This window comes from Uranotaenia lowii, chromosome 3, assembly GCF_029784155.1.
Source record: "Uranotaenia lowii strain MFRU-FL chromosome 3, ASM2978415v1, whole genome shotgun sequence".
Lineage (NCBI taxonomy): Eukaryota > Metazoa > Arthropoda > Insecta > Diptera > Culicidae > Uranotaenia > Uranotaenia lowii.
Window position 1 is genome coordinate 333,215,497 of NC_073693.1, and position 25,578 is coordinate 333,241,074.

A 25,578-nucleotide genomic window follows, 5' to 3' on the forward strand; every position below is an offset into this window, starting at 1 on the left:
TTGTCATTTTTGTCATTTTTGTCATTTTTGTCATTTTTGTCATTTTTGTCATTTTTGTCATTTTTGTCATTTTTGTCATTTTTGTCATTTTTGTCATTTTTGTCATTTTTGTCATTTTTGTCATTTTTGTCATTTTTGTCATTTTTGTCATTTTTGTCATTTTTGTCATTTTTTGTCATTTTTGTCATTTTTGTCATTTTTGTCATTTTTGTCATTTTTGTCATTTTTGTCATTTTTGTCATTTTTGTCATTTTTGTCATTTTTGTCATTTTTGTCATTTTTGTCATTTTTGTCATTTTTGTCATTTTTGTCATTTTTGTCATTTTTGTCATTTTTGTCATTTTTGTCATTTTTGTCATTTTTGTCATTTTTGTCATTTTTGTCATTTTTGTCATTTTGTCATTTTTGTCATTTTTGTCATTTTTGTCATTTTTGTCATTTTTGTCATTTTGTCATTTTTGTCATTTTTGTCATTTTTGTCATTTTTGTCATTTTTGTCATTTTTGTCATTTTTGTCATTTTTGTCATTTTTGTCATTTTTGTCATTTTTGTCATTTTTGTCATTTTTGTCATTTTTGTCATTTTTGTCATTTTTGTCATTTTTGTCATTTTTGTCATTTTTGTCATTTTTGTCATTTTTGTCATTTTTGTCATTTTTGTCATTTTTGTCATTTTTGTCATTTTGTCATTTTTGTCATTTTTGTCATTTTTGTCATTTTTGTCATTTTTGTCATTTTTGTCATTTTTGTCATTTTTGTCATTTTTGTCATTTTTGTCATTTTTGTCATTTTTGTCATTTTTGTCATTTTTGTCATTTTGTCATTTTTTGTCATTTTTGTCATTTTTGTCATTTTTGTCATTTTGTCATTTTTGTCATTTTTGTCATTTTTGTCATTTTTGTCATTTTTGTCATTTTTGTCATTTTTGTCATTTTTGTCATTTTTGTCATTTTTGTCATTTTTGTCATTTTTGTCATTTTTGTCATTTTTGTCATTTTTGTCATTTTTGTCATTTTTGTCATTTTTGTCATTTTTGTCATTTTTGTCATTTTTGTCATTTTTGTCATTTTTGTCATTTTTGTCATTTTTGTCATTTTTGTCATTTTTGTCATTTTTGTCATTTTTGTCATTTTTGTCATTTTTGTCATTTTTGTCATTTTTGTCATTTTTGTCATTTTTGTCATTTTTGTCATTTTTGTCATTTTTGTCATTTTTGTCATTTTTGTCATTTTTGTCATTTTTGTCATTTTTGTCATTTTTGTCATTTTTGTCATTTTTGTCATTTTTGTCATTTTTGTCATTTTTGTCATTTTTGTCATTTTTGTCATTTTTGTCATTTTTGTCATTTTTGTCATTTTTGTCATTTTGTCATTTTTGTCATTTTTGTCATTTTTGTCATTTTTGTCATTTTGTCATTTTTGTCATTTTTGTCATTTTTTGTCATTTTTGTCATTTTTGTCATTTTTGTCATTTTTGTCATTTTGTCATTTTTGTCATTTTTTGTCATTTTTGTCATTTTTGTCATTTTTGTCATTTTTGTCATTTTTGTCATTTTTGTCATTTTTGTCATTTTTGTCATTTTTGTCATTTTTGTCATTTTTGTCATTTTTGTCATTTTTGTCATTTTTGTCATTTTTGTCATTTTTGTCATTTTTGTCATTTTTGTCATTTTTGTCATTTTTGTCATTTTTGTCATTTTTGTCATTTTTGTCATTTTTGTCATTTTTGTCATTTTTGTCATTTTTGTCATTTTTTGTCATTTTTGTCATTTTTGTCATTTTTGTCATTTTTGTCATTTTTGTCATTTTTGTCATTTTTGTCATTTTGTCATTTTTGTCATTTTTGTCATTTTTGTCATTTTTGTCATTTTTGTCATTTTTGTCATTTTTGTCATTTTTGTCATTTTTGTCATTTTTGTCATTTTTGTCATTTTTGTCATTTTTGTCATTTTTGTCATTTTGTCATTTTGTCATTTTTGTCATTTTTGTCATTTTTGTCATTTTTGTCATTTTTGTCATTTTTGTCATTTTTGTCATTTTTTGTCATTTTTGTCATTTTTGTCATTTTTGTCATTTTTGTCATTTTTGTCATTTTTGTCATTTTTGTCATTTTTGTCATTTTTGTCATTTTTGTCATTTTTGTCATTTTTGTCATTTTTGTCATTTTTGTCATTTTTGTCATTTTTGTCATTTTTGTCATTTTTGTCATTTTTGTCATTTTTGTCATTTTTGTCATTTTTGTCATTTTTGTCATTTTTGTCATTTTGTCATTTTTGTCATTTTTGTCATTTTTGTCATTTTTGTCATTTTTGTCATTTTTGTCATTTTTGTCATTTTTGTCATTTTTGTCATTTTTGTCATTTTTGTCATTTTTGTCATTTTTGTCATTTTTGTCATTTTTGTCATTTTTGTCATTTTTGTCATTTTTGTCATTTTTGTCATTTTTGTCATTTTTGTCATTTTTGTCATTTTTGTCATTTTTGTCATTTTTGTCATTTTTGTCATTTTTGTCATTTTTGTCATTTTTGTCATTTTTGTCATTTTTGTCATTTTTGTCATTTTTGTCATTTTTGTCATTTTTGTCATTTTGTCATTTTTGTCATTTTGTCATTTTTTGTCATTTTTGTCATTTTTGTCATTTTTGTCATTTTTGTCATTTTTGTCATTTTTGTCATTTTTGTCATTTTTGTCATTTTTGTCATTTTTGTCATTTTGTCTTTTGTCATTTTTGTCATTTTTGTCATTTTTGTCATTTTTGTCATTTTTGTCATTTTTGTCATTTTTGTCATTTTTGTCATTTTTGTCATTTTTGTCATTTTTGTCATTTTTGTCATTTTGTCATTTTTGTCATTTTTGTCATTTTTGTCATTTTTGTCATTTTTGTCATTTTTGTCATTTTTGTCATTTTTGTCATTTTTGTCATTTTTGTCATTTTTGTCATTTTTGTCATTTTTGTCATTTTTGTCATTTTTGTCATTTTTGTCATTTTGTCATTTTTGTCATTTTTGTCATTTTTGTCATTTTTGTCATTTTTGTCATTTTTGTCATTTTTGTCATTTTGTCATTTTTGTCATTTTTGTCATTTTTGTCATTTTTGTCATTTTTGTCATTTTTGTCATTTTTGTCATTTTTGTCATTTTTGTCATTTTTGTCATTTTTGTCATTTTTGTCATTTTTGTCATTTTTGTCATTTTTGTCATTTTTGTCATTTTTGTCATTTTTGTCATTTTTGTCATTTTTGTCATTTTTGTCATTTTTGTCATTTTTGTCATTTTTGTCATTTTTGTCATTTTTGTCATTTTTGTCATTTTTGTCATTTTTGTCATTTTTGTCATTTTTGTCATTTTTGTCATTTTTGTCATTTTTGTCATTTTTGTCATTTTTGTCATTTTTGTCATTTTTGTCATTTTTGTCATTTTTGTCATTTTTGTCATTTTTGTCATTTTTGTCATTTTTGTCATTTTTGTCATTTTTGTCATTTTTGTCATTTTTGTCATTTTTGTCATTTTTGTCATTTTTGTCATTTTTGTCATTTTTGTCATTTTTGTCATTTTTGTCATTTTTGTCATTTTTGTCATTTTTGTCATTTTTGTCATTTTTGTCATTTTTGTCATTTTTGTCATTTTTGTCATTTTTGTCATTTTTGTCATTTTTGTCATTTTTGTCATTTTTGTCATTTTTGTCATTTTTGTCATTTTTGTCATTTTTGTCATTTTTGTCATTTTTGTCATTTTTGTCATTTTTGTCATTTTTGTCATTTTTGTCATTTTTGTCATTTTTGTCATTTTTGTCATTTTTGTCATTTTTGTCATTTTTGTCATTTTTGTCATTTTTGTCATTTTTGTCATTTTTGTCATTTTTGTCATTTTTGTCATTTTTGTCATTTTTGTCATTTTTGTCATTTTTGTCATTTTTGTCATTTTTGTCATTTTTGTCATTTTTGTCATTTTTGTCATTTTTGTCATTTTTGTCATTTTTGTCATTTTTGTCATTTTTGTCATTTTTGTCATTTTTGTCATTTTTGTCATTTTTGTCATTTTTGTCATTTTTGTCATTTTTGTCATTTTTGTCATTTTTGTCATTTTTGTCATTTTTGTCATTTTTGTCATTTTTGTCATTTTTGTCATTTTTGTCATTTTTGTCATTTTGTCATTTTTGTCATTTTTGTCATTTTTGTCATTTTTGTCATTTTTGTCATTTTTGTCATTTTTGTCATTTTTGTCATTTTTGTCATTTTTGTCATTTTTGTCATTTTTGTCATTTTTGTCATTTTTGTCATTTTTGTCATTTTTGTCATTTTTGTCATTTTTGTCATTTTTGTCATTTTTGTCATTTTTGTCATTTTTGTCATTTTTGTCATTTTTGTCATTTTTGTCATTTTTGTCATTTTTGTCATTTTTGTCATTTTTGTCATTTTTGTCATTTTTGTCATTTTTGTCATTTTGTCATTTTTGTCATTTTTGTCATTTTTGTCATTTTTGTCATTTTTGTCATTTTTGTCATTTTTGTCATTTTTGTCATTTTTGTCATTTTTGTCATTTTTGTCATTTTGTCATTTTTGTCATTTTTGTCATTTTTGTCATTTTTGTCATTTTTGTCATTTTTGTCATTTTTGTCATTTTTGTCATTTTTGTCATTTTTGTCATTTTGTCATTTTTGTCATTTTTGTCATTTTTGTCATTTTTGTCATTTTTGTCATTTTTGTCATTTTTGTCATTTTTGTCATTTTTGTCATTTTTGTCATTTTTGTCATTTTTGTCATTTTTGTCATTTTTGTCATTTTTGTCATTTTTGTCATTTTTGTCATTTTTGTCATTTTTGTCATTTTTGTCATTTTTGTCATTTTTGTCATTTTTGTCATTTTTGTCATTTTTGTCATTTTTGTCATTTTTGTCATTTTTGTCATTTTTGTCATTTTTGTCATTTTTGTCATTTTTGTCATTTTTGTCATTTTTGTCATTTTTGTCATTTTTGTCATTTTTGTCATTTTTGTCATTTTTGTCATTTTTGTCATTTTTGTCATTTTTGTCATTTTTGTCATTTTTGTCATTTTTGTCATTTTTGTCATTTTTGTCATTTTTGTCATTTTTGTCATTTTTGTCATTTTTGTCATTTTTGTCATTTTTGTCATTTTTGTCATTTTTGTCATTTTTGTCATTTTTGTCATTTTTGTCATTTTTGTCATTTTTGTCATTTTTGTCATTTTTGTCATTTTTGTCATTTTTGTCATTTTTGTCATTTTTGTCATTTTTGTCATTTTTGTCATTTTTGTCATTTTTGTCATTTTTGTCATTTTTGTCATTTTTGTCATTTTTGTCATTTTTGTCATTTTTGTCATTTTTGTCATTTTTGTCATTTTTGTCATTTTTGTCATTTTTGTCATTTTTGTCATTTTTGTCATTTTTGTCATTTTTGTCATTTTTGTCATTTTTGTCATTTTTGTCATTTTTGTCATTTTTGTCATTTTTGTCATTTTTGTCATTTTTGTCATTTTTGTCATTTTTGTCATTTTTGTCATTTTTGTCATTTTTGTCATTTTTGTCATTTTTGTCATTTTTGTCATTTTTGTCATTTTTGTCATTTTTGTCATTTTTGTCATTTTTGTCATTTTTGTCATTTTTGTCATTTTTGTCATTTTTGTCATTTTTGTCATTTTTGTCATTTTTGTCATTTTTGTCATTTTTGTCATTTTTGTCATTTTTGTCATTTTTGTCATTTTTGTCATTTTTGTCATTTTTGTCATTTTTGTCATTTTTGTCATTTTTGTCATTTTTGTCATTTTTGTCATTTTTGTCATTTTTGTCATTTTTGTCATTTTTGTCATTTTTGTCATTTTTGTCATTTTTGTCATTTTTGTCATTTTTGTCATTTTTGTCATTTTTGTCATTTTTGTCATTTTTGTCATTTTTGTCATTTTTGTCATTTTTGTCATTTTTGTCATTTTTGTCATTTTTGTCATTTTTGTCATTTTTGTCATTTTTGTCATTTTTGTCATTTTTGTCATTTTTGTCATTTTTGTCATTTTTGTCATTTTTGTCATTTTTGTCATTTTTGTCATTTTTGTCATTTTTGTCATTTTTGTCATTTTTGTCATTTTTGTCATTTTTGTCATTTTTGTCATTTTTGTCATTTTTGTCATTTTTGTCATTTTTGTCATTTTTGTCATTTTTGTCATTTTTGTCATTTTTGTCATTTTTGTCATTTTTGTCATTTTTGTCATTTTTGTCATTTTTGTCATTTTTGTCATTTTTGTCATTTTTGTCATTTTTGTCATTTTTGTCATTTTTGTCATTTTTGTCATTTTTGTCATTTTTGTCATTTTTGTCATTTTTGTCATTTTTGTCATTTTTGTCATTTTTGTCATTTTTGTCATTTTTGTCATTTTTGTCATTTTTGTCATTTTTGTCATTTTTGTCATTTTTGTCATTTTTGTCATTTTTGTCATTTTTGTCATTTTTGTCATTTTTGTCATTTTTGTCATTTTTGTCATTTTTGTCATTTTTGTCATTTTTGTCATTTTTGTCATTTTTGTCATTTTTGTCATTTTTGTCATTTTTGTCATTTTTGTCATTTTTGTCATTTTTGTCATTTTTGTCATTTTTGTCATTTTTGTCATTTTTGTCATTTTTGTCATTTTTGTCATTTTTGTCATTTTTGTCATTTTTGTCATTTTTGTCATTTTTGTCATTTTTGTCATTTTTGTCATTTTTGTCATTTTTGTCATTTTTGTCATTTTTGTCATTTTTGTCATTTTTGTCATTTTTGTCATTTTTGTCATTTTTGTCATTTTTGTCATTTTTGTCATTTTTGTCATTTTTGTCATTTTTGTCATTTTTGTCATTTTTGTCATTTTTGTCATTTTTGTCATTTTTGTCATTTTTGTCATTTTTGTCATTTTTGTCATTTTTGTCATTTTTGTCATTTTTGTCATTTTTGTCATTTTTGTCATTTTTGTCATTTTTGTCATTTTTGTCATTTTTGTCATTTTTGTCATTTTTGTCATTTTTGTCATTTTTGTCATTTTTGTCATTTTTGTCATTTTTGTCATTTTTGTCATTTTTGTCATTTTTGTCATTTTTGTCATTTTTGTCATTTTTGTCATTTTTGTCATTTTTGTCATTTTTGTCATTTTTGTCATTTTTGTCATTTTTGTCATTTTTGTCATTTTTGTCATTTTTGTCATTTTTGTCATTTTTGTCATTTTTGTCATTTTTGTCATTTTTGTCATTTTTGTCATTTTTGTCATTTTTGTCATTTTTGTCATTTTTGTCATTTTTGTCATTTTTGTCATTTTTGTCATTTTTGTCATTTTTGTCATTTTTGTCATTTTTGTCATTTTTGTCATTTTTGTCATTTTTGTCATTTTTGTCATTTTTGTCATTTTTGTCATTTTTGTCATTTTTGTCATTTTTGTCATTTTTGTCATTTTTGTCATTTTTGTCATTTTTGTCATTTTTGTCATTTTTGTCATTTTTGTCATTTTTGTCATTTTTGTCATTTTTGTCATTTTTGTCATTTTTGTCATTTTTGTCATTTTTGTCATTTTTGTCATTTTTGTCATTTTTGTCATTTTTGTCATTTTTGTCATTTTTGTCATTTTTGTCATTTTTGTCATTTTTGTCATTTTTGTCATTTTTGTCATTTTTGTCATTTTTGTCATTTTTGTCATTTTTGTCATTTTTGTCATTTTTGTCATTTTTGTCATTTTTGTCATTTTTGTCATTTTTGTCATTTTTGTCATTTTTGTCATTTTTGTCATTTTTGTCATTTTTGTCATTTTTGTCATTTTTGTCATTTTTGTCATTTTTGTCATTTTTGTCATTTTTGTCATTTTTGTCATTTTTGTCATTTTTGTCATTTTTGTCATTTTTGTCATTTTTGTCATTTTTGTCATTTTTGTCATTTTTGTCATTTTTGTCATTTTTGTCATTTTTGTCATTTTTGTCATTTTTGTCATTTTTGTCATTTTTGTCATTTTTGTCATTTTTGTCATTTTTGTCATTTTTGTCATTTTTGTCATTTTTGTCATTTTTGTCATTTTTGTCATTTTTGTCATTTTTGTCATTTTTGTCATTTTTGTCATTTTTGTCATTTTTGTCATTTTTGTCATTTTTGTCATTTTTGTCATTTTTGTCATTTTTGTCATTTTTGTCATTTTTGTCATTTTTGTCATTTTTGTCATTTTTGTCATTTTTGTCATTTTTGTCATTTTTGTCATTTTTGTCATTTTTGTCATTTTTGTCATTTTTGTCATTTTTGTCATTTTTGTCATTTTTGTCATTTTTGTCATTTTTGTCATTTTTGTCATTTTTGTCATTTTTGTCATTTTTGTCATTTTTGTCATTTTTGTCATTTTTGTCATTTTTGTCATTTTTGTCATTTTTGTCATTTTTGTCATTTTTGTCATTTTTGTCATTTTTGTCATTTTTGTCATTTTTGTCATTTTTGTCATTTTTGTCATTTTTGTCATTTTTGTCATTTTTGTCATTTTTGTCATTTTTGTCATTTTTGTCATTTTTGTCATTTTTGTCATTTTTGTCATTTTTGTCATTTTTGTCATTTTTGTCATTTTTGTCATTTTTGTCATTTTTGTCATTTTTGTCATTTTTGTCATTTTTGTCATTTTTGTCATTTTTGTCATTTTTGTCATTTTTGTCATTTTTGTCATTTTTGTCATTTTTGTCATTTTTGTCATTTTTGTCATTTTTGTCATTTTTGTCATTTTTGTCATTTTTGTCATTTTTGTCATTTTTGTCATTTTTGTCATTTTTGTCATTTTTGTCATTTTTGTCATTTTTGTCATTTTTGTCATTTTTGTCATTTTTGTCATTTTTGTCATTTTTGTCATTTTTGTCATTTTTGTCATTTTTGTCATTTTTGTCATTTTTGTCATTTTTGTCATTTTTGTCATTTTTGTCATTTTTGTCATTTTTGTCATTTTTGTCATTTTTGTCATTTTTGTCATTTTTGTCATTTTTGTCATTTTTGTCATTTTTGTCATTTTTGTCATTTTTGTCATTTTTGTCATTTTTGTCATTTTTGTCATTTTTGTCATTTTTGTCATTTTTGTCATTTTTGTCATTTTTGTCATTTTTGTCATTTTTGTCATTTTTGTCATTTTTGTCATTTTTGTCATTTTTGTCATTTTTGTCATTTTTGTCATTTTTGTCATTTTTGTCATTTTTGTCATTTTTGTCATTTTTGTCATTTTTGTCATTTTTGTCATTTTTGTCATTTTTGTCATTTTTGTCATTTTTGTCATTTTTGTCATTTTTGTCATTTTTGTCATTTTTGTCATTTTTGTCATTTTTGTCATTTTTGTCATTTTTGTCATTTTTGTCATTTTTGTCATTTTTGTCATTTTTGTCATTTTTGTCATTTTTGTCATTTTTGTCATTTTTGTCATTTTTGTCATTTTTGTCATTTTTGTCATTTTTGTCATTTTTGTCATTTTTGTCATTTTTGTCATTTTTGTCATTTTTGTCATTTTTGTCATTTTTGTCATTTTTGTCATTTTTGTCATTTTTGTCATTTTTGTCATTTTTGTCATTTTTGTCATTTTTGTCATTTTTGTCATTTTTGTCATTTTTGTCATTTTTGTCATTTTTGTCATTTTTGTCATTTTTGTCATTTTTGTCATTTTTGTCATTTTTGTCATTTTTGTCATTTTTGTCATTTTTGTCATTTTTGTCATTTTTGTCATTTTTGTCATTTTTGTCATTTTTGTCATTTTTGTCATTTTTGTCATTTTTGTCATTTTTGTCATTTTTGTCATTTTTGTCATTTTTGTCATTTTTGTCATTTTTGTCATTTTTGTCATTTTTGTCATTTTTGTCATTTTTGTCATTTTTGTCATTTTTGTCATTTTTGTCATTTTTGTCATTTTTGTCATTTTTGTCAATTCCTTTGAACTATTGCAATAAGTAACACATTAACCTTATGCTTTGAATCGCTAGAAAGGGTCGGTGGTAAAAAAAAAGTTTGTAATAAAGGTTTAAATGGTTTCCATATTTAAAGGAATCTATCACTTTTCCCTTAGCTTTGTTAACAAAAGTATAGTTTTAAAACTGATTTCTTTGTTTGGATTTATTTGTAGAAAGCATTTATTTGTTTCATAGATGATTTATTTCCATTGATCCGGTAATGAAGAAGAGCGACACTGAATTAGATCTTTATCCCTAAACGTACCTGTGCATAGATCGTCGGCTCACTTCTTTTGATATCGGACTGCCTTGGCCGGCCCAGGGTGGCACTCACGTACATCTGCTTCTGGCCCATCTGATGGCCCCCGGACAAGCTCGTCAAATCCGCGTACGTCAGGTCGTGCTGTTCCAAGCCAAGCCAAGCCAAAGATTGGAACCCCACCGAGATTGGAAGGAAAACAAACAACCCCGGTCGTTAGAATGCAAAGCCAATCGCTTTGGCTGTCTGTTGACTTTGGGCCAACAACACAGTCAAGCTTTACCCCAGAAGAGAGAGCCAAACTTCCACACCGGAAGTACTCACCTTGTGCCCGTCGGATCCGTATCCCCCGATGATCGGCGTCGGAATTATGCCGCTGTGTACCGGGATGTAGTTTTGATTATCGCCAGCGGGCGCCAGTGCCGATGGGAATACGTTCTGTTGCATGCAGCTTCCGTCTCGAAGCGTCGCGTAAAATGTCCTCGTATCCGGATACCCGACCGTGGCAGCCGTTCCTCCACCCCCAACACCCAGTCCTCCATGTTGCTGTTCGGCCAGGGCAGCCGTCGCGTACAGCCGTGGATGGCCACCGGCACCGGAACTGCTCAGCCACTCGAACGCTTTCTCATCTTCTTCCAACAGGTGGGGTAATTTCCCTGCGGAATTTAGAGAGACTGAAACTTATGGCGATTCAGGGTTGGATGAGTGATGGTGAAGATTGTTTGGAGCATTTTGAAAGAAAAATTAATAAAATCGACCCGGTTGACAATATAACAAACAAAAATTTACAAACAAAAATTTACAAACATATTTAAAATTGAAGATGGTGTAGGTAGTCTCAAAAAACCAGATAACGGCACCTCTGGCGAGCATTCGGTCGTTTATGTTACCTATCTCTGATCATTTAAGGGAGGAAACATAATTTAAAAACATTTTTAGGATAATGCGTATCTAAAAAAAATGTTTTCCGGCCATAGGCAAGTTCCCCCTACCCCTTTGGCTCTGCGGGGCTTATTTGCATTTCCAATATTAACGTCAAATTTTTCTTAATTTTCAAATTCAGATTCGAATTTCTTAAGCTGAATTCTAATGCAGATTTCGAATGTAACAAGGGTTCAAAATGGCGATTCAGAGTTAAAAACTGAGAATCGGATTTGTTATTCGATATTCACAAAATGTTATTTTCCCGAATGATGTATCTGATTCAGATTCACATGACAGATTGAAAGATTTCGGTCAAATTGAAACCAAATTTTTAAAACATCAAAATTTAATTTATCCATGGTAGAGGACTCTGAATCAAATTTTACTTCTTGGCTCATACTTTAAATTGTGATCTGGAATATAGAGTTATGGTAGAACCCGACCAACGATGAACCAATCAGCGATCACCTGTAGATCACCTGACGTGGAGACATGCCAGCCATCAGCAGCGCACCTGCGAGACTGCAAGCTCAGCAGTTAATCACCATAAAAGACCTTGCCGTCCACAAGCGCTCTCTCTTGGATCTCGACCTTCATAGTGAAAACATTGTAGTGCTTATTGTTAAGTAAAAGTGTGTTATGGACAAATATAGCTTTCCAAAAACAGCAAACCAGGACTCTATCTTGTAATTATAGATTCAGAAATGGTATTGAAACTCGGAAACGTAGTCAAGATTCAAATTCAGTTTTTAGAATTCTTATTCAGAATTATTATTCAAAATTCATTCATTCATCAAAATTTAAAAAAAACTGCAAAATTCATTCAGATTCAGCTCGTGAATGAGTTTTACAATCAAGATAAATATAACTGTTTCGTTGAGGAGTTAGCACATTGCGGACCAACTGATATTTCTCGTTTTTTCGCATGTAATGATGTGTTTGTTTATGCAAACACGGGTTCGAAACAAGTAAACAACAGTGCAACAAGTTCGAAACAAGTAAAATAAGTTTTGTTCAGATTTTTTTTTAAATACTTTTACATTTGAATAAAAAAATCAAATTAGGAAAAATATTTGGGAAATGACCAAACATAAGAACTTAAAAGCGTATTTTCACGAAATAAGCTTCTATGAACTTTAGTATATCACTTAGGCTCCAAGGGCTTCACAGGTTCGAAAAGTATGAATTCAATTTGGAATGAAATGAAAAACTTGATTTCAAGTTTTCTTACTGAAAATCATGAATCCTAAACCAAATGCAGAATCTTAAATATGAAATCAGAGAGATTGGGTTTAGAAAATATGGAATCAGAATCTCCGAAATGAGATCAATCTCATTTAATATTTAATATTCAGAATTGAATTTTCATCAACAAAGGAGAACATTTTGAAAAACAGTAACAGAATAACTTAACTTAATGATCCCGCGCCGATCCTCCGGTGCATAGGGCCGTGGTAAAAGACCTCCACTGTTGACGATCCGGAGCCAGCGTCTTCACCTGGTCCCAGTCAAGATTCTCGTCAACAGTTCGGATTTCAGCGGCTAGGCTTCGCCGCCACGAATTTCTGGGTCTGCCTCTTCTTCGATGACCTTCTGGATTCCAATCTAGCGCCTCTCTGCAAATCTCGTTTTCATCTCTTCGCAGCGTGTGCCCAATCCATCTCCACTTACGTTCCCGAATCTCGATTTCTAGCGCCTTTTGATGACACCGGCGATGTAGTTCCTCATTCGAGATCCAGTTGCCAGGCCACCAAGCGCGGATGATATTCCGCAGGCAGCGGTTTACAAATACTTGCAGTTTTCGCGTCGTTACCGCATATGTGCACCAAGTTTCGCACCCGTACAGCAATACGGATTTGACGTTTGAGTTGAAGATTCGGATTTTTGTTCGTAGAGAGATCTGGCGTGACCGCCAGATGTTTCGGAGACTCGCAAACGCAAATCGGGCCTTTCTGATCCGGGTTTCGATGTCTTTTCTGGTACCACCGTCAGGCGTTATCTGGCTACCAAGATACTGGAAGCACTCCACTTTCTCAACTTGTTGCCCAGCTACCATGAAACTGGAGGGATTTCCTGTGTTGATCTCCATCGACTTGGTCTTTCCGACATTGACTTTGAGACCTGCTGCCTTGGAACTTTCGGTGAGGTCGTCGAGTTTGCTCTGCATGTCTTGTTGTGTTTGGGCGAGCAAAACAATATCGTCTGCCAGGTCAAGGTCGTTCAGTTGCTCCATTGTTAAAGGATTCCACGGCAATCCTCGGTTCGGTGCACAGTCAATCGATCCAGTCAGAATCTCATCCATTACGATGAGGAAAAGTAGCGGTGATAAGATACATCCTTGTCTCACTCCAGCAGTTACCGGGATTGGTTCGGACAAGACACCATCGTGCAAAACCTTGCACGAAAATGCCTCGTATTGTGCTTCGATGAGATGGACTAGTTTCTCTGGGACCCCTCGTCGCCTTAGAGCCGCCCAGATGTTTTCATGGTAAAGTCGGTCGAATGCTTTTTCGAAATCAACGAACACCAGCAGAAGAGAGTCCTGGAATTCGTTGATTTGTTCCAGTATGATTCGTAGCGTTGTGATGTGGTCCACACATGATCGTCGAGATCGGAATCCAGCTTGTTGCCGTCGGAGTGTAGCGTCTATTTTCTCCTGGAACCTGTTCAGAATCACTTTGCAGAGTACTTTGAGGGTTGTACAGACCAACGTTATGCCTCGCCAGTTACCGCACTCTGTCAGGTCTCCTTTCTTCGGGACCTTTACGAGGATACCCTGCATCCAGTCGGCCGGGAATGTTGCAGTATCCAAGATGTCAGCGAAAAGACGGTGCAACATTTGTGCTGATAGGGCAGGGTCGGCTTTCAGCATTTCAGCAGGGATGCAATCGATCCCAGGTGCTTTGTTGGATTTCATGTTTTTGATTGCCGCTTCTATTTCAGCCAGCGAAGGCGCTTCCGAGTTGACGCCATTTATGCGACTTACTGTTGGCGCTTCGAGCTGCAGATTCTGTTGGCCATCGCTATTCGTGACTCGGAAGAGTTGTTCGAAGTGCTCAGTCCATCGTTTGAGCTGATCTGTTCGATCGGTCAATAACTGACCTGCTCGGTCGTTTAGCGGCATTCTTGCATTAGTCCTTGCACCACTGAGGCGGCGAGAAATGTCATAAAGTAATCGGATATCTCCATTGGCGGCGGCTCTTTCTCCCTCTTCGGCTAGGGAGTTTGTCCAGGCTCTCTTGTCTCGTCTACAAGCTCGTTTAACTGCCTTTTCCAGCTCCGCATATCGTAAGCGGGCGGCTGCTTTGGCTGACCCGGTACATGCCTGCTCAATTCCGACTTTCGCCTTTCTCCGATCATCGACCATCCTCCAAGTTTCATCCGACATCCATTCACTTCTTCTTCCACAAACTTTACCGAGAGTACCATGGCTCGTCGTGATAAAGGCATTCTTGATTCCACACCACTGTTCTTCGACTGTTCCGTCTATCGGCAGCTCCGAGGCTCGGGATTCTAGCTGTTCAACGTATGCCCTTTTCACCTCTGGATTCTCCAACCGGCGGACGTCGTATCGACACCCGACTTTCTCCTCGCGCCGTTGGACACGTGCAACTCTCAGTCGTATCTCGCCAAGGACGAGGTGATGGTCAGATGCAATGTCTGCGCTTCGCTTGTTGCGGACATCAAGAAGGCTCCTTCTCCATTTTCGGCTGATGCAGATGTGGTCAATTTGATTTTCTGTTCGGCCATCTCGGGATACCCAAGTGACCTTATGTGCTGGTCGATGGGGGAAGAGCGATCCACCGATCACCATGTTGTTGTTGCCACAAAATTCTACAAACAGCTCTCCGTTTTCGCTCATCTGTCCTAGGCCATGGCGCCCCATGATGCGCTCAAGGTCCTGATTGTCGGAGCCAATTTTTGCGTTGAAGTCGCCCAAATGGATTTGAATGTCACCCTTCGGAATTCTCTCAACCACGCTGTTCAGTTGACTGTAAAACTGCTCTTTCTCCTGCAAGTCGGCAACGTCAGTTGGCGCATAACACTGGACCATTGTAAGGTTTCTAACCCGTGTTCTAAATCTGGCTACGATTATTCTTTCGTTTATAGGTTCCCATCTTATGAGGGCCGCGTAGGCCTGCGGGCTTAACAGGAAACCAACTCCTCGTTCCCGAGTAGCATGTTCTCCTCGTATGCCAGAGTAAAGCAGGACTTGCCCGGATTGTGTCTTGTGTTCTCCAGTATTAGGCCAACGGACTTCGCTCAGTCCCAGAATTTCAAGCTTGAGGCGGCTAGCCTCTCTAGCAAGTTGTTCCAGTTTGCCTTGTTGGGCAAGGGTTAAAACATTCCAAGTTCCAATTCGTGTCCGTGTTTTCATGCTAAAAGTCGTCGCCAAAGTTCCAGGTCGGTCATTTCTTTCGGATTCCGTAACAATTTCAAATCGGGAGCAGTAGGTTGTTAGCCTAAAGTCCCTATCCCGCGATGGGGCTGCCATCTTGGACTTAGCTGGCGGGAGCCGCATTTCATAAATTCAGCCGCTTGCTGCAAGACAGACGCTGTTTGAGCCGCCCCTGACCTGGAGAACAGACGCTCGGTTGTTGTTGCACGCCGCCCCTGACCTGGGGAACAGACGCGTGCGGCCACCTTCTCAGTCTGCATGCGACCAAAGCATCCACCGGGGTTGGGTACCCGATCTCCGCTTAGGTTACTCGCATCCCAGCCGGCACCGCGGGGAGGTAGAGATAGGAGTTGTGAATAAGAGGTGATATGACCTTCAATTTGAACTCGATAAGACAATTGTGGTAATCCGCACTGAAGGAGAACTCCAAGGGCTTCTTTCTGATTACGACGCTACGATATCACACTTATCCAGGTCTAGCTTGCGGAGACTGATGTGTGGTTCAATTTCACTTTGTTTAACCTTTCGAAAATGAAGGATTAGCCAGGGAAGAGAACACTTTCCAATGAATCACGATCGGTAAACAGAAAATTTTCACCCACGATTTTTCGCTGTACGTTGTGTGTACATCTATAATTTTCCACAATGCTCCGAAAAACGTCACTTTTCACCACCAACACTGATTATCATCGATGGAGTTGTTTTTGAGGGAACTATACACATGGCCCAACTCTCGCTCTCAGTTGGCTCTGACTTTTACCTTGACGTTTCTGAACTGACTAACAAACAGAAAACGGAATCAAAAAACGTCCAAATGCAAATTGTTTCCGTCTTAGGAAGAAAAAAAATCCTAACGATGTAAAATAAACTCGGACGAAAGGGCTTGCAACAATCGAACCGGACAAAAGTCGACCACCACGAGACGACGACACCAAATAACCGACCACCACGACCGAACAACCACGATAGACTAACAGAATACTGAACGTGGAATAAATTTTCGAGGTTTAGGCATCAGTTCTGAGTTCAAATTATTACTCTTGAATAACCACACTCAATCCCTAAAATTTTATAAGTATTTTGAAATATATAGTGCAGAATAGAATACCTTCCTTGCTTTTTCTGAACCCTCATACAGGGGATTTAAACTCCCAAACTTCCTCGGCAATGATTTAGTGTTATTTTGATATGCCATTCTGAATGAGTATGGGTCATTTTAAACCAAGCAACCCCAATTATTAAAAATTTTGCAATATTCACTAAAAACAGTATAACTCTTAAAAATAACTCTAAAAAACTGTGAAGCTATATATGACGTAAGACTCATGTTTTGAAGATTAATTAATCGTTAATCGAATGAAATTGTTTAACTTTGTGTGTAGTGTTACCAAACTTTATTTTGTTTATTTCAAATGCCTCACTTTTTTTTTAATTAATGGCACTCATATGTTAAGCGTTAGATCATTAAATCAGGACATGTCCTAGATCAGTTTTTCTATTATATTTAAAAAAAAATCTTAATAAGGGATCTAACGGTTTTATTCAAAAGAAAACTTTTTGTATTTGTCCAAAAAAAAAAGGAAGTAATAAGTTAATTCTGTTACACCACAAAGACAACCGTTTCAACCATTGATGAAAATTTATCAAATATAATTATAAGAGAGAGATAGGGTTCGCGAATCAAATCAGACTTATTTTCTTCTTTTGTAAACTCGATTAAAATTCAAGACTTCAGTTTGAAACTTTGTATTTGAAGATTTAATATATTTCCAGTTGAATTACTTGAATATAAAGTAAAAATTCTTTGACCAACAAAAATTTACCATTGCTGGTTTAATTCATAATTAAAATCCTGAGAACATTTTTTTAAAATTAAAATCTATAATTTTATTAAACCAAAATTTTAAAAAATGAATTCAAATTTTAGATAGATACATATTTGTTATTTCTTCTGGTGTGTTTCTAAATAGATTCGGATTGAACAATTAATTTTAATTTTGAATCCAGGATCAAAATTTTTTTACTACGATCTCAAGTAATTTTAACCCTTTATGAAATTCTTATTCTGATATTTTAATCTCGATAAAAAAAAAACTTATTTTCGAGCTGAATCTGCATTTTAATTTTAATTTAAATTCGAATTTAAATTCGGAATATGAATCCTGTCTTCAAACTTGAGTTTGAAATTTAAATTCCAAATTTGAAAACTATGTAATAAGAATTCTTATTGATATGAACCCAAAAGCTAAATTTGCATCAGAACCCTCAATCAGTTTTTTTTTATTTGAAATCGGTATTTTTGGCTTTGAATATGAATTCGTTATTCACTTATTAATTCAGAATTCGACTTGTGAATCTAAGTGGAAAATGCGAGCTATGAATCTTTTTGTGTTCCGATTCTGCAGAATAAGCGAAAGTAAAACTTTCAAATCAAAATTTTAAAAATGGTTTGCATTTTTAATCTACTGTTTACATCCAGAATTGTGTGTTTAGAGCATGGAATATGCAATAAGTTAAAGATAGAAAAGCCATACCCAGATTTAAATCATTTTGTGCGAATGATGATCCACACTGAAATTCAGGAATGTTTGAGTTTTCCAGATTTTTCCCCGATAGTATCTGAGCCGTGCGAGTCCGGGCTTTTTTCCTAAATATTCGCCAATATCCAAATAATTCGATTGAAATTTTCAAGAAAAGCAATTGAAATATTATTTTTTTTTCTTTCGAAATACATCAGTCAATCATATTTCAAACTCCCAAAATCTGAAGTTTTATTTTTCCGTTAATTCTAAAATCTCAAAATTTTCAAATTTTAATTGGCATTTCAACCATAAGAAAGCAAATAGGGGAGAGTGAGGTATCGTGGGCCATGGGGAAACGTGGGCCACTTTTAATATCTCAGATGTGTGCTGAGATAAAAATCTCGAACCAACTGTCATCGTCGTCGCTTTGCGTGAGCATATAATTCTATATGTTGTTGACTTAAATACGCATCATTTGCTTCTTTTATTTATCAAGCTAAAAAAAGTAAGAAAAATTTACTTTCATAATTAAAAATACACCCGCTAATTGCATCGATGGGGAACCTAAAGTTCATAACAAAAATATGCTCATACGCTTATGATCTTAGTTTTGTCATGTTCTTTCACGAGGAAAAGAAATTTTTGATGAAACATCAATAAGTCACACAAACGCAACCAATTTGAAAATCATAGCTTGTGGGGAATCGGGGGCCATACATCTTTAACCACCTATATTTCTAAGTTTTTCTACACATTCTGAACTTAAAATACGTTTTCCCTATCTGTAAAGTTTTCTTATGCCAAATGAAAAGTTATGAAAAATATTTTGTCCATCTATATAAGGAATTTTGCCAAAACATTCGCGAGCCAGGTTTTGGAATCTATTCGATCATACACAGCTCTCTTTTTTATTTCATCATCTGAAATTGCTTTAAATAAAGGAAATGAATTATGAAATCACAGTTTTCAGTCAACTCATAAACTTTGCATACCATACCACTTTTTACTTTCATTTTATCTTCTATAATAAAGAAGTTATGGAACAACGAAAAAAAGTGGCCCATGATTCCCCACTCTCCCATACAAAATTGACAACTTACCCAAAGTTTTTGCCTTTGCTTTTGGGCTTCCTCAAGCCATATTTTAAATAACTGAAATTTAATAAAATGAAATTGCAACTTTTGCAAATATTTGTTAGTTCTAATGTTATTAAAATTCGATATTCGGGATCCACTTTCTTTTAATAAGCGAGATTTTTTTTGTAAAATTGTTAAAGAATTGTGGACCTGGGATAAGATTTCGGGGTTTTGGCTTCAGTTCTGAGCCGTTAATTTTCTATGAAACTTCGATGATAATTCGCAGAATCTGCTGGAAATTTTCCTTTTTGAAAACATGCTATTGTAGAAGGATTCTTGCTCTTCAACATGGGTGCGAAAAAAGTTGCATTTTCGAATAATTTTTCTTTAAAACAGACCATCGAAGTTCGAAAAAAGGGGAATTTCACCACTGAAATGGGCAAAACTTTTAAGTTAGCTTAAAGTCTTCCATGAAAATGTTCAAGTCAGTGCAATTTAAGCTCCTCATTACAATAAAGTGTTGAAAACCTAATTTTTTATACAAAACCATAATCTTTTATCGGCATTTTAGTAAACTGGGTTAGCAATCAAGAATTGATGTTAATTGTTCTACATAAGAATTGTATATGGTAAACCGGTTGGATTGAAATCAAGCCAATCAGCTGAACACTGAATATCTACCATTTGGACCTTTTTGAAGCAGACATTTTCTTCATTTTTGCACGTTTTAGCTTCAAGGCGACATTGCATTCATTAATAAATTAAAAAAAAAACATAATGCAATCTTCAAAGGACCAAAAAACTTCAGTGTGTGTGTGAAATAGAGGCCTTACAACAAAATCAAAATGAAATTGGAGTTCGATTTCCTTCTAAAACGTATTTTTCTTTAAAATTCCTACCATTTTCACATAAATTTTCCATCCAATCATTTTTGTGACGTCACAAAAAAAAATCCAATATGGCTCTCGGCACTACCTTTTGTAAATATTCCTTGTTAACAAGTGACTAAATTTTGAAATACTTTAGGGCATAGGTCGGCAACTTGCGGCTCGCGAGCCGCATGCGGCTCTTTTGATGTTAAGTTGCGGCTCTTTAGTTCACTGCGCTAATATTAAATTTATTTTTGAAAAAAAAATCATAAAGTTGTGCTAGAGCGATATTCGAGTCTTGTGACCTGGCGCACGGATTTTCATAGGTCCAGAAGAGATTGCTTTTCAATGTTTATGAAGCATCAGTTTCAATGTTTTGTTGTCAAAGAACATAATCCTCATCAAATTTCATATTTTAAGCACTCGTAATCACTTTTTTGCCCTCTATGAAAATTGATCAGTTGAAATTATCAAAATCTTTTTAGAATTGTTCAATCTTTTCGAACATTTCAGATTGCCCGGTTTACCCGGGGCTTGCCCAGATTTTCAAAAAAAAAATTGGGAGATGCCTGGTCCAGACCTGTTGCCCAGATACTGAAGAAAAAGTCCCATTTTTTCAGGATTATTCAGAATTCGAACGAAATTCCAAATTTTCATCTTGTTTTAGCGAAATAAATTCAAGTGCATTTTTATTAAATTGTGAGAAAAGATTCAAACGGCGCTGATTTGCTTTAATAAAACTTCTTTCAAGTGTTTATTTTTCGGCGTTGATTATGCCTTTAAAAAAATGTAGATATTAGAAGGATTTGCCCGGATATTACCCGGTTTTGATTTCAAAATGTAGAATTCCAATGCCCAGATTTGCCTGGCATGGACACGTGCAGAAAAATTCTGGGAAGCCTACTCAATAAATAACGGGTTAAAAATGTAAAGAGATATATGAAATTCAATTATAAAATTCCGAAAATAAGAATTTAGAATTACAAATTAAAGTTTGACAGTTTTTCAAACTTGAATCAGCAATAAGAGTGAATGAGAATTTCAATTTCGAAAATCTGTTTGAAAACTTAATATCAAAATTGACCTTTTCACTCCGAAGCTTCTATAATTAAATTGTATGTATTGGAAAAAAAATAGTGTAAAATTTCAGGCGGAATGCGTGCAGCCAATCTATACCAAAAGCACACACAATTTGAACGAAGTTTTAGTAATGGACTTTTTTTTTATTCATTTACGATTGAGAGTTGATTGATTTTTATTAATTTTTGTTTTGGAACCTTAAAAGTATCTTTGAACTGATTTTTTTTTTCTAAACGAACTCACACATATAGGATCTCAGTGAAACTTCATGTTTCTTTGAAGAGATCTAAATTCTACTTAAGACTAAGCGTACATCTTTCAAGGATATAATGGCTAGCATTTTACTGATTCTAACACCACTAACCCACAGAAAGAGTACTATGTTTGCCGTGACCAAGACTTGATCTCATGACCTCTGGCTTAGAAGACTTGAACGCTATCCTCTAGGCCACGGTCGGCGGCATTTTGCAAGTTGAAATGTACTTTTTCTATATTATTTGTCACGAACTTTCTATGAAGGCTACAAAATCACATTATTAGAAATTGATACTGGTAAAACCACAGAATTTTTCCCCAGAAATCCAAGCTTTGTTAAGCATTGATGAATGCTTGATGTAGTGAATTTAATTTTTTATTCCATTGGACGCACAATACTGAAGAATCGAATGTGACAAAAAATGAGATTTTTCAATTTTCCAGATGCCTAAAATTCGCTTGATACCATCAATTTTGAAAATACTACCAGTTGTCAGGAGCATAATTTTCAAAGATTAAGATTTTCGACTACATAAATTTAAGTTGTATTTAAACTAATACTTCTAGATTTTGAGGATTCCAACAGCTAGGAGAAAAAAAACTCAAATGGGTTTAAATTTGTTTTCGTAAAACTCATGTTCATAAATCATTCATTTATTTAGATTTTTTTTAAATAATAAATCTTGAATGTGGCTCTTTCAAACTCTAAAATTTTGAAATCTTCCGACTCAAAAGGTTGCCGACCACTGCTTTAGGGGATAAGCATTACAGAATGCTTAATATTGCCATGATTTATTCACATTATATGCAAAATTAGGCAAGAAATTCTAATTTAGTATGGGAGAGTGGGGAATCATGGGCCTATTTTTTTCGATGTACCGTCACTTCTTTATTATAAAAGATAAAATAAAAATAAAAAATGGTTTGGTTTTTTACATTTTCAAGGTAACATAAGGTATTTTTTATAATTTTTAAAAAGTTATTTTCCCCTAATTCTGACCGTTTGAAGAAAAGCAATATTTTTTGGATTTTGAAAAATGGTGGGGAATCGTAGGCCACCAAATCCAAATTGACCAAATAACATGCTAAATTAATGAGTTTACCCTAAACTGTGATTTCCTTATTCATCCACATGAAACTGTCAAAGCTCGCGAAGAAATATCTGGTTTGGCAAGCCATTTGTACCGATGGCTTGAAAAGCAGCATTTTCATAGCTTCCGGGACTGTCAACCAAGAAATTTACGTGAAAGAGTGTTTGAATAAACGTCTGCTGCCTTTCCTGAAGAAAAACGGTTGTTCCGAACTGATTTGGCCGGATTTGGCATCTTGCCATTACGGTTAAAAGGCCATGGAGTGGTACGCCACCAATAACTTGCAGGTGGTTCCCAAGGACAAGAACCCTCCCAACTAGCCAGAGCTCCGCTCAATTGAGAAATACTGGGCTATTATCAAGCAGAACCTAAAGAAGACCAAAAAAACTGCTACGGACGAGCAGCAGCTCAAGGCAAACTGGCTTTCTGCGGCGAAGAAGGTGGACCAGGTGGCTGTACAAAATCTGATGGCAGGGGTTAAGCGTAAGGCCCGGCAATTCGGATTTGGAAAAGCGAAAGCCTAACAGAATATTTTCCTGAATTTTATACTAATTAAACTTGAAAAAGAAATTGAATTTGATTTTTTAAATAAACGATTTCACCGATTTACACGCGTTTTCCCTTGACCAAATTTTGACCGTATCAACCTTTGCTCCCAAAAAACCTTACTCAATTTTCAAAATATGATTGAAAATTTAAAAATTTGAGTGTAGAGTAGAATACCTCACCTCCACTTCCTGGATCCGCATGGGGAAGGGGGCCCATGCTCTATGCGGATTTAGTATATTGATGTTTTATCTGCTCACAAATTGCCCAAAAAGTTTATACAAACAAAGTTAAGAATGGCTTTTACTGCAGAAACTTTTTTGAAAATGGTAGTTTTTGTAAATTTACATATTGAAGTTTATTGTTTTTAAAAAAATATATGAGGATGTTGCTGCATGGACTGATTTTTCAATCTATGTTTTTAAATTCAAATAGCAACATGGAACAAGAAGTTTAGATGATAAACATTTTATTTAAATGTATCCAAATAAATAAAAATGCAAATATAATTTTTAAGTAAAATTTTTTTTTAAATAAAAATATTTGAAAAAAATAATTTAAAAAAAATCATGACTCATCCTTTGATGAATGTCTTATGAGGTGAGGAAAGTTTTCAGGTACTTAAATAGCACACCCCCTACCTTGTGGAATGATGTCCGGATTCTTCTCGATGCTATCGATGCTTCCGTTGCACTGCTGCTCCCGGCTCATCAGCTCTCCATCCGTTGGCAGTGATTGACTGATGCCGGAAGCGTCGTTGGTGGACATGTTGCTACAATCTCGATCCCGGCCGGCCGAGCCCCTCAGCCTGGTTATGCACACGATGATCGAAGCGATGGAGATGATAGCGGCCACCACTCCTAGCAGGGTTCCGATAAATGGTTTGATTTGATGCAGCGTCGGTGCGTAAACCAGGGAAAGATCTAAGCAGGAAGATGAAGGGGAAGCAGAAGAGATGAATGAAACAACACTCTGAAGTGACGCTTGGAAGGCCAAAATGTTGGCAACACTTTGATGAAAGCCGATGCTCTTGCAATTCCCGGGGAGAAAAGCGCCCGTCGTCGTCGTCATCATCGTCCGGATCCGGATCCTGGGCAAAGTTCAGCGAAAGCAATTAAAAGTTGCCATTATTAGTCGGTATTCGATTATTTCCGGAAGCGAGCTTTCGACGATATTCCTCCAGGCGAACACGAGTTTGGCGGAAGTCGGAAGGAATTGCCAAAACTTTACGATATACCATCGACCAGCCAGCCAGCCAGAGAGTTAGGCGATTTCGCTAAGCTTCAGTGCGCTAATTTCGAATAACTTAATTGCAAAACGGATTCCGAGAATGGTGCTGGCACCATCGAAAGACGACGATGATGGGCTTTGATCTCGAAAATTGTCTCCTAAAATTAACAACAACAAACGCAAACGAACTAAACTTACCGGTTTGCTTTTCCGGGTTCTTGAGAGTGAAGGCCTGAAGGTAGGTCGGATCGCTGGCGCCCTTGGAGTTTCGTGCCGATAGGAAAATGTTGTAACCGACGCCCGGTTCTAGCCCTTTCAGGTCGAAAAGGGGAGCTCTGTTTGGGAATAATTACACAAGTTATTAACCTTTAAATTTTTAACTTAAAACACAGAAAAACAACCTTGTTTTGATGGAGCCGATCAGTTGCCGATTGCCGATGACGTACATTTCGGCCAGGAATTCTTGCTGCAAACCGCCATCGAAACCCTCCAGACACTCGATCTGGAGCATGTCGAAGGTCTGGTTTAGGATGGTGCAGTTTGATAGGGCATCCGGTTTACCTAGGGATATTTACAATTTTGGGATTAAGAATTTTTTTTAAAAGAAGAAATCATAAATTTCATATAGTAGTTGGATGACAGTTACCTGCTGGTATGAGATTGAAAACGCAAGGCTCCGTTTGAGCCCCGATTTCGTTCGTGCCCCAGCACAGGAGAGTTCCATAGTCCTGAAAAACAAGAAAGTAAGAAAAATGAAGATTTCTCCAGTACATAAATTAAGTTGCAACACGTAAATTAATTGATCAGGTTCAGCCTGAATTATCCTACTATTCGTAGCAAACAATATTTCAAGGTATATTCATGAAAAAAGCATTTGATCCTAGAAGGAATTTTAATTCATATTAAAAAAATACTTCAAAACGCTTATTCACATTTCTTTTGGAAAGTAAGATAAACTAAGGCCATTTATTTTTATTTCTAGCAATTTTTGGAAGGATTTCCAACGTAAAATTGCACCACAGTAAAACAGCTGTAGTCGATATACAACCCATCCCAAGCACCTCTCAACTGGAGAACCAATTTTATTATTATTTAAAACTAATTTGCATACCATCAGAAAGGCTTTTTCATTTTTTATAACTGAGAAAGTTACCGTAGAAATTTGGAAGTTGTCATAAGAAAATAAATTGATTTTAAAATTATTTTAGATTTAAAACATAACTCTATCAAAGCACCAGTAATGTCATTTAAAATATTCCGAAATGATGTTAAATAAACCTCTACTAGGCAAGATAAGAGATGTAGAATTATCACTGCTGAAGAACGCTCGATAAACGATGATATTGGTTTCTTTTTTGAGCGTTGTAACGTCAAGAAAATTCTTCTGTTTTTTAAAACATGATACA

General features: G+C 32.3%; 1 protein-coding gene across 1 annotated transcript in view; it reads right to left on the minus strand.

Annotated features, from left to right (window-relative positions):
- LOC129753845 (uncharacterized) overlaps nt 1-25,578 on the minus strand; it is an 85,488-nt gene that overhangs the window by 4,937 nt on the left and 54,973 nt on the right. Inside the window, exons 6-11 of the mRNA XM_055749693.1 lie at nt 24,819-24,900; nt 24,574-24,733; nt 24,371-24,507; nt 23,584-23,865; nt 10,505-10,836; nt 10,187-10,324 (exon numbers count right to left, since the gene is read on the minus strand). Coding sequence (XP_055605668.1) covers nt 10,187-10,324; nt 10,505-10,836; nt 23,584-23,865; nt 24,371-24,507; nt 24,574-24,733; nt 24,819-24,900 — 1,131 coding nt within the window. The remainder of the gene's footprint in view (nt 1-10,186; nt 10,325-10,504; nt 10,837-23,583; nt 23,866-24,370; nt 24,508-24,573; nt 24,734-24,818; nt 24,901-25,578) is intronic.